This window comes from Bubalus bubalis, chromosome 5 (genome assembly GCF_019923935.1).
Source record: "Bubalus bubalis isolate 160015118507 breed Murrah chromosome 5, NDDB_SH_1, whole genome shotgun sequence".
NCBI lineage: Eukaryota > Metazoa > Chordata > Mammalia > Artiodactyla > Bovidae > Bubalus > Bubalus bubalis.
Genome location: NC_059161.1, coordinates 108,088,773 through 108,101,955, shown reverse-complemented (window position 1 = coordinate 108,101,955; position 13,183 = coordinate 108,088,773). Strand labels below are relative to the sequence as shown.

General features: G+C 38.6%; 1 protein-coding gene across 1 annotated transcript; it reads right to left on the bottom strand.

Moving 5' to 3' along the window:
• Positions 1 to 425: 425 nt before the first annotated feature.
• LOC102400424 (olfactory receptor 8G1-like) lies at positions 426 to 5,704 on the bottom strand. The gene is made up of 2 exons (XM_025285207.2): positions 5,400 to 5,704; positions 426 to 1,014 (listed from the first exon to the last, which is right to left on the bottom strand). The coding sequence occupies exons 1-2, from the start codon at positions 5,702 to 5,704 to the stop codon at positions 426 to 428; spliced, it is 894 nt and encodes a 297-aa protein (XP_025140992.2).
• Positions 5,705 to 13,183: the final 7,479 nt, after the last annotated feature.

Here is a 13,183-nt window from a genome sequence, read left to right as displayed (position 1 = left end):
TGAAAGTCACATATTGCATCCAAAAAATAAAAATTTAAACTTAAAAAAATAATTTTTAAAAGATGAATAAGTCTTGACTAAAAAAGTTCCATATTCCATGCATATAATAATCCACATGAAGGCCTTTGGATATTGTTTTAATGTTTAGAGGTAATACAGAATTTTATGGACATGTGGACGCTGGCACATCCTCAAACGCACTGTTCTCCGTATGATAACACTATGAGTCAAGTCCTCTCCCTGCCACTTCCATCCCAAATAATCAAGTTTTAATAGTAGCAATGATCTTATTAATTATGGACATACATTCCTGTGTCTGGACTATTTTCTTACCAAACTTTCTCAGGAAATCATAAATTTCTTCCAAGGCAAAATACTCTTTTTCACAGGAAACTTATTTTTTCAAGGATTTTATTAAAGGCAATTTAGATATAGTTATTCCTTAGGCTGTAGATCAGAGGATTCAGCATGGGCACAATAATGGTATAAAATACAGAAGACACTTTCCCTTGTTCCATGGAGCTGACTGATGATGGCTGCAGGTGCATGAATGCTGCAGATCCATAGAAAATAGTGACAGCTGAGATGTGGGAGCTGCATGTGCTGAAGGCTTTGGACCTGCCCTCTGTGGGACGAATGTGGAGGATGCTGGAGATGATGAAGATGTAGGAGCTGAGGATGGTCAGGATTGGAGTGAGGGTATCAAATGCACTGAAACACAAAACAACTACCTCATTGATGTAAGTAGTGGAACAGGAGAGCTCCAGTAGGGGAAAAAGATCACAGAGGTAATGGTTGATCACATCAGCCTTGCAGAAAAGCACTCTTAGCATGCAGCCTGTGTGAGCTGTGGCACCAGTCAAGCCCATGATATAAACCCCAACTACCATGCAAGAACAGAGCTGATAAGACATGGTGACATTGTAAAGCAAGGGGTTACAGATGGCAACATAGCGATCATATGCCATTACAACCAACATATGACTTTTTGATATAACAAAAACAAGGAAGAAGCATTGACGCTAATCTTACTGCATTGTGGTCAGAAAAGATGCTTGGAATAATTTCTTTTTTTTTTTTTTTTGAATTTACCAAGTCTAGATTTATGGCCCAGGATGTGATCTACCCTGGAGAAGTTTCCATGTGCACTTGAGAAAAAAGGTGAAATTCATTATTTTGGGGTGGAATGTCCTATAGACATCAATTAGGTCTAGCTGGTCTATTGTATCATTTAAAGTTTGTATTTCCTTGTTAATTTTCTGTTTAGTTGATCTATCCATAGGTGTGAGTGGGGTATTAAAGTCTCCCACTATTATTGTGTTATTGTTAATTTCCCCTTTCATACTTGTTAGCATTTGTCCTACATATTGTGGTGCTCCTATGTTGAGTGGATATATATTTATAACTGTTATAACTTCTTCTTGGATTGATCCTTTGATCATTATGTAGTGTCCTTCTTTGTCTGTTTTCACAGCCTTTGTTTTAGAGTCTATTTTATCTGATATGAGTATTGCTACTCCTGTTTTCTTTTGGATACTGTAAAAGCAGTGCTAAGGGGAAAGTTCATAGCAATACAGGCATACCTCAAGAAACAAGAAAAAAGTCAAATAAATAACCTAACTCTACACCTAAAGCAACTAGAAAAGGAAGAAATGAAGAACCCCACGGTTAATAGAAGGAAAGAAATCTTAAAAATTAGGGCAGAAATAAATGCAAAAGAAACAAAAGAGACCATAGCAAAATTCAACAAAGCCAAAAGCTGGTTCTTTGAGAGGATAAATAAAATTGACAAACCATTAGCCAGACTCATCAAGAAACAAAGGGAGAAAAATCAAATCAATAAAATTAGAAATGAAAATGGAGAGATCATGACAGACAACACAGAAATACAAAGGATCATAAGAGACTACTATCAGCAATTATATGCCAATAAAATGGACAACGTGGAAGAAATGGACAAATTCTTAGAAAAGTACAACTTTCCAAAACTCAACCAGGAAGAAATAGAAAATCTTAACAGACCTATCACAAGCATGGAAATTGAAACTGTAATTAGAAATCTTCCAGCAAACAAAAGCCCAGGTCCAGACGGCTTCACAGCTGAATTCTACCAAAAATTTAGAGAAGAGCTAACACCTATCCTACTCAAACTCTTCCAGAAAATTGCAGAGGAAGGTAAACTTCCAAACTCATTCTATGAGGCCACCATCACCCTAATACAACAACCTGACAAAGATGGAACAAAAAAAGAAAACTACAGGCCAATATCACTGATGAACATAGATGCAAAAATCCTTAACAAAATTCTAGCAATCAGAATCCAACAACATATTAGAAAGATCATACATCATGACCAAGTGGGCTTTATCTCAGGGATGCAAGGATTCTTCAATATCCAGAAATCAATCAATGTAATACACCACATTAACAAATTGAAAAATAAAAGCCATATGATTATCTCAATAGATGCAGAGAAAGCTTTTGACAAAATTCAACATCCATTTATGTTGAAAGGAGCCATAGAAAGGAGCCATAGAAGGAACATACCTCAACATAATAAAAGCTATATATGACAAACCCTCAGCAAACATTATCCTCAATGGTGAAAAATTGAAAGCATTTCCCCTAAAGTCAGGAACAAGACAAGGGTGTCCACTTTCACCACTACTATTCAACATAGTTTTGGAAGTTTTGGCCACAGCAATCAGAGCAGAAAAAGAAATAAAAGGAATCCAAATTGGAAAGAAGAAGAAAAACTCTCACTGTTTGCCGATGACATGATCCTCTACATAGGAAACCCTAAAGACTCCACCAGAAAATTACTAGAGCTAATCAATGACTATAGTAAAGTTGCAGGATATAAAATCAACACACAGAAATCCCTTGCATTCCTATACACTAATAATGAGAAAATAGAAAGAGAAATTAAGGAAACAATTCCATTCACCATTGCAAAGAAAAGAATAAAATACTTAGGAATATATCTACCTAAAGAATTGGGACTGGTGCACTGGGACGACCCAGAGGGATGGTACAGGGAGGGAGGAGGGTTCAGGATGGGGAACACGTGTATACCTGTGGCAGATTCATGTTGATATATGGCAAAACCAATACAATACTGTAAAGTTAAAAAATAAAATAAAAAAGAAACTAAATACCTCTATATAGAAAACTATAAAACACTGGTGAAAGAAATCAAAGAGGACACCACTAATAGATGGAGAAATATGCCATGTTCATGGATCGGAAGACTCAATATAGTAAAAATGAGTATACTACCCAAAGCAATCTATAGATTCAATGCAATCTCTATCCAACTACCAACAGTATTTTTCACAGAGCTAGAACAAATAATTTCACAATTTGCATGGAAATACAAAAAACCTCGTATAGCCAAAGCAATCTTGAGAAAGAAGAATGGAACTGGAGGAATCAACCTACGTGACTTCAGGCTCTACTACAAAGCCACAGTCATCAAGACAGTATGGTACTGGCACAAAGACAGAAATATAGATCAATGGAACAAAATAGAAAGCCCAGAGATAAATCCACGCACCTATGGACACCTTATCTTTGACAAACGAGGCAAGAATATACAATGGAGAAAAGACAATCTCTTTAACAAGTGGTGCTGGGAAACCTGGTCAATCACTTGTAAAAGAGTGAAATTAGAACACTTTCTAACACCATACACAAAGTAAACTCAAAATGGATTAAAGATTTAAACTAAGACCAGAAACTATAAAACTCTTAGAGGAGAACATAGGCAAAACACTTCGACATACATCACAGCAGGATCCTCTATGACCCACCTCCCAGAATTATTGGAAATAAAAGGAAAAATAAACAAATGGGACCTAATTAAACTTAAAAGCTTCTGCACAACAAAGGAAACTATAAGCAAGGTGAAAAGACAGCTTTCAGAATGGGGGGAAAAATAGCAAATGAAGCAACTGACAAACAACTAATCTCAAAAATATACAAGCAACAACTGAAGCTCAATTCCAGAAAAATAAATGACCCAATCAAAAAATGTGCCAAAGACCTAAATAGACATTTCTCCAAAGAAGACATACAGATGGCTAACAGACACATGAAGAGATGCTCAACATCACTCATTATCACAGAAATTAAAATCAAAAACACAATAAGGTACCATTTCACTCCAGTCAGAATGGCTGCTGTTCAAAAGTCTACAAACAATAAATGCTGGAGAGGGTGTGGATAAAAGGGAACCCTCTTACACTGTTGGTGGGAATGCAAACTAGTACAGCCACTATGGAGAACAGTGTGGAGATTCCTTAAAAAACTGGAAATAGAACTGTCTTATAACCCAGCAATCTGACTGCTGGGCATACACACTGAGGAAACCAGAAATGAAAGAAACACATGTACCCCAATGTTCATCGCAGCATTGTTTATAATAGCCAGGACATGGAAGCAACCTAGATGTCCATCAGCAGATGAATGGATAAGAAAGCTGTGGTACATATGCACAATGGAATATTACTCAGCCATTAAAAAGAATACATTTGAATCAGTTCTAATGAGGTGGATGAAACTGGAGCCTATTATACAGAGTGAAGTAAGCCAGAAAGAAAAACACCAATGCAGTATCAGATCAGATCAGTCGCTCAGTTGTGTCCGACTCTTTGCGACCCCATGAATCGCAGCACGCCAGGCCTCCCTGTCCATCACCAACTCCCGGAGTTCACTGAGACTCACGTCCATTGAGTCAGTGATGCCATCCAGCCATCTCATCTTCTGTCGTCCCCTTCTCCTCCTGCCCCCAATCCCTCCCAGCATCAGGGTCTTTTCCAATGAATCAACTCTTTGCATGAGGTGGCCAAAGTACTGAGTTTCAGCTTTAGCATCATTCCTTCCAAAGAAATCCCAGGGCTGATCTCCTTCAGAATGGACTGGTTGGATCTCCTTGCAGTCCAAGTGACTCTCAAGAGTCTTCTCCAACACCACGGTTCAAAAGCATCAATTCATCAATTGGTTAGTATACCAATGCAGTATACTAATGCATATATATGGAATTTAGAACAATGGTAACGATAACCCTGTATGCGAGACAGCAAAAGAGACACAGATGTATAGAACAGTCTTTTGGACTGGGAGAGGGAGAGGGTGGGATGATTTGGGGGAATGGCATGGAAACATGTATAATATCATTTAAGAAACAAATCATCAGTCCAGGTTTGATACAGGATCCTTGGGTTTGGTGCACTGGGATTACCCAGAGGGATGGTACGGGGAGGGAGGTGGGAGGGGGGTTCAGGATGGGGAACACGTGTACGCCCGTGGTGAATTCATGTTGATGTGTGGCAGCCCCAATACAATATAGTAAAGTAATTAGCTTCCAATTAAAATTAATAAATTTAAATTAAAAAAAGAAGAATTGACTCATACATGCTGGGTAGGAGATAGTATTCCTCTCTGTCACAAAACTCACCAGCATTTTAAGGGTAATGACAGTGAACTGACAGAGGTCAATGAAGGACAAGCTGCAGAGGAAATAGTACATGGGGGTGTGCAGGTGAGAACTGAGCCCAATCAGTGTGATCATGCCCAGGTTCCCCATCACCGTGACCACATAGATTCCTAGGAAGAGGAGGAAAAGGGGCAGCTGGAGTCCTGGATGCTCTGTTAGCCCAGCAAGGATGAACTCAGTCACTGAGGAGTGATTTCCTGCTGCCATTTTCCTCTGGGAATTTATGGAAGAATTGAAGAATTGGAGTGGATATTTATTGTCTTATAGCACAATGATGTGTAATATAAAAACCAGATTTTTCAAGCAGATAGCTCCAGTTCTCTGTCTGGTCCTGATCTATGTTAGTGGTCAAAGTGCATCTCAGTAACATAGAACATGTAAATATTAATAAATATAAGAAAGAATGTTCCTTTGTCTGTCCTATGTTATCAAACCAAAGAACTCTCCTAGTGGGTCTCAGTATTGCGCAGTCCCTAGACAGCCAAAGAAATTTTCTGTTAACTTTATTATAAGAACTTTTCATGATTTGTTTTCATTAGTCTCAACTCTTCTACAGAGCAAATACTAGTATGCCTATTTTACATGCTGGATAACTAATATAATGTTTGGATATTTTCTAAAAGTTCAGAATATAATAAGTACAGGATCAAGCATACAAAATAAACCTTTCTGTCTCACTTTCCATCTCCTCTTTTAGCTACTCATATCTGCCTTTCTATCTCTCTGTCATATCAGAGCAACCATTCACAGTAATTAAAGTAAGTGGAAAAATTAATATAAGGTACTGACAGTAGTGTATAAATAACTTTAGATCCTTTAGAGTGAATACCTTCACTATGGTCACCTTTTCAAAAATAATGAGGAGAATTCAGAAGTGTGAAATACTAAAGCCTAAATTCATTCATCCTAAAATATCTTATGAAATATTAATCATGTGCTAAGTACATTGTATGATCTGTTATGGTCCTGAGCTTAGGTTCTGGGAAACCAGGGCTGCAGAATGTCAATCTTGCATGATCCTTAGGCTATAACAATAGTATGGGTGTGGTCTTGGTGTCTTTGTACTCACCTTCAAACCAAAACTCCCCCATAGACACAAGAGACCAAAGCTGAAAGAATATTTGCATCTTTCTATCTCCCAGTCCATTCTGAAGGAGATCAGCCCTGGGATTTCTTTGGAAGGAATGATGCTAAAGCTGAAACTCCAGTCCTTTGGCCACCTCATGCGAAGAGTAGACTCATTGGAAAAGACTCTGATGCTGGGAGGGACTGGGGGCAGGAGGAGAAGGGGATGACAGAGGATGAGATGGCTGGATGGCATCACTGACTCGATGGACGTGAGTCTGAGTGAACTCCGGGAGTTGGTGATGGACAGGGAGGCCTGGCGTGCTGCGATTCAAGGGGTCGCAAAGAGTCGGACATGACTGAGCGACTGATCTGATCTGATCTCTGGGATATGGGGGAAGAAGGCTGATGATTCCATGCACAGCATAGTGTGATGACTTCAAAAGAAAGAGACTCAAAATATATCATCAGAGGTTATCGGTATGTCAAAGCTGATTACGATTTATTCAGTGCAAACTATGTGTTGTGCAAGGCCTTTTAAAAATGGTGTCCCAGATATCTTCAGTTCAGTTCAGCTCAGTTTAGTCGCTCAGTCGTGTCAGACTCTTTGTGACAGCATGAATCGCAGCACGCCAGGCCTCCCTGTCCATCACCAACTCCAGGAGTTCACTCAGACTCACATCCATCGAGTCAGTGATGCCATCCAGCCATCTCATCCTCTGTCGTCCCCTTCTCCTCCTGCACCCAATCCCTCCCAGCATCAGAGTCTTTTCCAATGAGTCAACTCTTCGCATGGGGTGGCCAAAGGACTAGAGTTTCAGCTTTAGCATCATTCCTTCCAAAGAAATCCCAGGGCTGATCTCCTTCAGAATGGACTGGTCGGATCTCCTTGCAGTCCAAGGGAATCTCAAGAGTCTTCTGCAACATTACAGTTCAAAAGTATCAATTCTTCCGCGCTCAGCCTTCTTCACAGTCCAACTCTCACATCCATACATGACCATAGCAAAAACCATAGCCTTGCCTAGACGAACCTTTGTTGGCAAAGTAATGTATCTGCTTTTGAATATGCTATCTAGGTTGGTCATAAATTTCCTTCCAAGCAGTAAGCGTCTTTTAATTTCATGGCTGCAGTCACCATCTGCAGTGATTTTGAAGCCCCCAAAAATAAAGTCTGACACTGTTTCCACTGTTTCCCCATCTATTTCCCATGAAGTGATGGGACCAGATGCCATGATCTTCGTTTTCTGAATGTTGAGCTTTAAGCCAACTTTTTCACTCTCCACTTTCACTTTCATCAAGAGGCTTTTGAGTTCCTCTTCACTTTCTGCCATAAGGACGTGTCATCTGCATATATGAGGTTATTGATATTTCTCCTGGCAATCTTGATTCCAGCTTGTGTTTCTTCCAGCCCAGAGTTTCTCATGATGTACTCTGCATATAAGTTAAATAAGCAGGGTGACAATATACAGCCTTGACGTCCTCCTTTTCCTATTTGGAAACAGTCTGTTGTTCCATGTCCAGTTCTAACTGTTGCTTCCTGACCTGCATATAGGTTTCTCAAGAGGCAGGACAGGTGGTCTGGTATTCCCATCTCTTTCAGAATTTTCCACAGTTTATTGTGATCCACACAGCCAAAGGCTTTGGCATAGTCAATAAAGCAGAAATATATGTTTTTCTGGAACTCTCTTGCTTTTTCCATGATCCAGTGGATGTTGGCAATTTGATCTCTGGTTCCTCTGCCTTTTCTAAAACCAGCCAGAAATCTTATGAGTGTGTTATTCCTATTATATTGATGAAGATGCCATTAATAAATTCAGAGACTTAAGTGATTTGTTAGCCATGACTGGTTTTTCAATATCAATGTGGATAATGATTTCCTAAGAGTACAGATAAAAAAAGGAAATTGACATAGCCCTAAGGAAAAAAAGTGGTAATTAAGGACTTGTGCTAATACTGATATTTTCTGGAAATACTATCTCAAAATCAAAACATGCATAAAACATATCCTAGATGCAAAGAGCATAAGAGCTAGAAAAATTTATAATCATAATACTAACATTTATTTTCTGCCACCCTCTTGTTATTGACACTTTTCATCCATAGACAGAAATTTCAGTTATGAATATGAAGATCATCATTTCTGAGTAAGTTCCTCTTAGTCTTTAGCTAGCAGGACACTGCAAAATTGTGATTTTTTAAAAAGCTACTTTTGTAGAGTTTAGTGATAACGGAAGGTAAAACTGTACACCTTTTTAAATAGAAATTTACTTTTTTAAAAAAGCGGAACTTGCACTTTGAGATATTATTTTGAGAATTATTCCATGGTACTGTATACCTAGACTTGTACTGAAAAAATATTATGCTAATAACTCTGATGATACCATAAAAGAAATCATTATGAAATTTGTAGATGACATTAACATAGAGAAGACTAACAGACACTTTTATGATGATAATGATTCTAGAAGATACTATTAGCCTGTGGATCTGATAGCCTGTGGATCAGATTTAACAGTCTGTAAGTACAGTTTGCTGTGGACACTTAGGATAGAGAGATGAATAAGGTAGAATCCCTACTCTTCAGAGTTTTGCAGTCTAGAGAGAGTAGAGGGGGCAGACTAGACAATGTGATAAATGATTGAACAGATCCTTCAGGACATGGTGGCTATCGTGCTAACCCAGAGTAGGGGTCAGTGAAAGCTTCCAAAAGAAAGCTGAATCTGGAAGGATATAAGTAGGAATAAGTCAGGTCTGCAAAAAAACATTCACAATTGGGAAGCACTGGCCTAACGAATCTGTGTTCAACACATCTGGATCAAGAGAAAACACATCAAACTGCCAACGATTTCATTAAAAAGAACATAACATCCAAAATTAAGGGAGTGATAATCACACAAGAAAGAAATACATCTGGTGAATTGTGCTTAGTTCTGGGGGCTACAATTTACGATGGTGAATTTCAAATTATAATTATCCAAGACAACAATATTTGGATCAAAATACTTTACTCCAAGTACCTACACAACTAATAACATGAATTGGAATTAGATTTATTATATGTTACCTCAAAGGACAGGGCTGCAGCCTGTAAAAAACGTGTTTCAATAGCAAGACTGTCTAACCATTAAATGGGTCTGAGTATAATAAGGGCTGAATTATGAAAAAGATAGTTTTCTGCATTCAGAGGTTTACATTGAGAAGTGAGTAACCATTTTTAGGTAGCAATCATTTTTAGGAAGTCTCTGTAATTGTGTGTGAAGTGGTTCAGTCAGTGCAGTTCAGTCGCTCAGTCGTGTCCGACTCTTTGTGACCCCATGATTCCCACCACGCCAGGCCTCCTTGTCCATCACCAACTCCCAGAGATCACTCGAACTCATGTGCATCAAGTCAGTGATGCCATCCAGCCATCTTATCCTCTGTCGTCCCCTTCTCCTCCTGCCCCCAATCCCTCCCAGCATCAAACTCTTTTCCAATGAGTCAACTCTTCCCATCAGGTGGCCAAAGTATTGGAGTTTCAGCTTTAACATCATTCCTTCCAATGAGCACCCAGGACTGATCTCCTTTAGAATGGACTGGTTGGATCCCTTTGAAGTCCAAGGGAATCTCAAGAGTCCTCTCCAACACCACAGTTCAAAAGCATCAATTCTTTAGCGCTCAGCCTTCTTCACAGTCCAACTCTCACATCCATACATGACCACAGGAAAAACCATGGCCTTGACTAGACGAACCTTTGTTGGCAAAGTAATGTCTCTGATTTTGAATATGCTATCTAGGTTGGTCATAGCTTTCTTTCCAAGGAGTAAGCGTTTTCCAATTTCATGACTGCAATCATCATGTGCAGTGATTTTGGACCCCCCCAAAATAAAGTCTGACACTGTTTCCACTGTTTCCCCATCTATTTGCCATGAAGTGATGGGACCAGATGCCATGATCCTAGTTTTCTGAATGTTGAGCTTTAAGCCAGCCTTTCCACTCTCCTCTTTCACTTTCATCAAGAGGCTTTTTAGTTCCTCTTCACTTTCTGCCATAAGGGTGGTGTCATCTGGATATCTGAGGTTATTGATATTTCTCCTGGCAATCTTGATTTTTCTGAGATTAAAAAATTCTGGAACAGATGAAGTTCAGATACTCCCCCTTTACTTGGAAACCTTAGGCTGGGTTGTATGTCTGCTTTGCAGCAAGTACTCTCTAGGGAAATCTTGATGATGATGGTAGGGACTGTTCAAGATAGAAATTCCTATGCTGTCTTTCACTCGGTGTTCAAATTCAGATCTTGATTAGCATTGTTTTTAGAGATACTATGAATCAAGTGTCATGACTCCTTATTGTAGCTTCCTCATAATGCTACCAGAGACGCTTGTCAAAGTGACATGCTTTTATTTAAGGTTTCAATATATGAGTTATTAATAATATCAAAAACATGTTGGAAGCTATTGGAAGCTCCCTTAAGATTTCCTTTCACGAGGGATGAGCTATTGGAGTATAGGAGCAATTAAAATTTGCTTTTTTTGTTCTTTGTTGATAATATCATTAGCTCTCGTGTGTAATACTCTAAGTGTTGAGACAGTAGACAGTCATTAGTTTAAGTGCTGAATTAAAGCCTGCAGACATTGCTCTAGATGGTCTTTGGAAACAACTTCCTATATGAATATAATTTCTGAAATATTTGAAATCATGATTTCAATCTTTTTATGTTTATTTGAGGTTTGGGGAATGTTTAATTGTATCTAATTATTAGTAGTAAACACCTCATTAGCACAGTAGGCAATGTGTCAGTTTTGTTAGTTGTAGCCGCTGTATATAGTTTTCAAACATTTTATTTTTATGTACATAAATCAATTATTTATAGCCAGGATTTACTGAACATTTCCTATGCACTACATCTAATATTAATCTTGTTATATTTGTTAACTCATTCAATTCTCACTATAGCTCAGCGTGGAAGATGATATTAGGTTGAAAAGTGAAGCATTAATTGTTAAGTCATTTCCAACTATTTGTGACCCCATGGACTGTAGCCTGACAGATTCCTCTGTCCAAGTGATTCTCCAGGCAAGAACACTGGAATGGGTAGCCATTCCCTTCTCCAGGGGATCTTTCTGACCCAGGGATTGAACCCAGGTCTCCTGCATCGCAGGCAGATTCTTTACCATAAGAGCCACCAGGGAAGTCCTGAATATTAGGTTGAATCAGGTAGCAATTTGATATGATTAAACCTAATACATATGGAATACTTAAAAAATAAAGAAGCTGAGGCACAGTAAGATTAGTTAATTTTCCCAACCTTATCAGGATAGTAAGTTGTAGTTCAGTTTATTCATAAAATAATTATGTTTTTTATATTACATATATTTAAAGCAGTCAATAATGTATTAATTCACAGGCATGCAGCACACCATAGTAGGTGTTAGGAGAAAAACTCAGAGATGCAAACTGTATACTTTTAAATATGTCTGCAATAGTACTTCATGCATTATATATAGCAAACAATCATATAGCACCCGTGCTGTGCTTGTGCTGTCCTTAGTCACTCAGTGTTGTCTAACTCTTTGCTGCCCCATGGACTGTAGCTCACCAGGCTCCCTCTGCCTATGGGGATTCTCCACACAAGAATACTGGAGTGGGTTGCCATGCCCTCCTCTATGGGATCTTCCCAACCCAGGGATCAAAACCAGATTTCCCACATTGCAGGCTGATTCTTTACCATCTGAGCCACAAGAGAAGCTCAAGAATACTGGAGTGGGTAGCTATCCCTTTTCCAGGGGAACTTCCTGACCCAGGAATCTAACTGGGATCTCCTACATTGCAGGCATATTCTTCACCAGCTGAGCTACCCAGGAAGCCCACATCACTTCGTTTGTGTCAAATAGCATTTTAAGTACTCTTCTGCTTTATCCTCATTTGTTTTGTATATACTGGAATTATTCTCATCTTGTAGATAAGGAAACTGAATAAAAAGTTTTATGAAGACATTATAAATAATATTGGGCTGGGATTATAATGATGAACAAATTAAATATAGAAGGATTGCTGTCTAGTGCTCTTCTGAACACCCCAATATTGTAGCCACTATTCTTGTAAGCCATTCAAAATGTAACTAAAGTACATCAAATTTAAAATTCATTGTTTGACATATTTTAAGTACTCAATAGTCACATGTAGCCAATGGTTACTGTATTGGAGAAGGCAAATGTTGAACATCAGACCTATTTCCAAATATTCTATTGGATAGTGCTGATTCAGTAGAAGAGGGAGAAATTGATGAAAAGATTCATCAAATGTAAAACTATAAAAATGATAAGGAAGATAGGTCCACGGTGCTATGAGTCTGTCATTTATGGCCTCAAGCATCTACGCATTTGCCTGCATAGAGGTGACCACTCAGGTGATAGTCTTGGACCCAGAAGGTCAGTTCCAAGGGCAAGTTATATTCATCTTGAGAGTGAAGTGGGAAAAATATGGAGGAGTTCTGATACAGCATATGAAACTAAAATGTCTTCTTGCCTAAATACAATGGACTGACTGATGGTTTCTGTTTTGTGCTTCTAAGGGATGTTGTTACATTTGTACATTGGAAATTTTCCAGCATTCCTGCTCTATAGTCTTTTCCACATGCATTCA

What these genes read in the sequence shown, in the direction of transcription:
- LOC102400424 (XM_025285207.2), bottom strand. Translation starts at nt 5,704, where the DNA reads ATGGCAGCAGGAAATCACTCCTCAGTGACTGAGTTCATCCTTGCTGGG. An exon ending in GCATGTATGAGTCAATTCTT is followed by an intron (nt 1,015 to 5,399) that starts CTTTTTTTAATT and finishes TTAGCGTCAATG; the next exon opens with CTTCTTCCTTGTTTTTGTTA.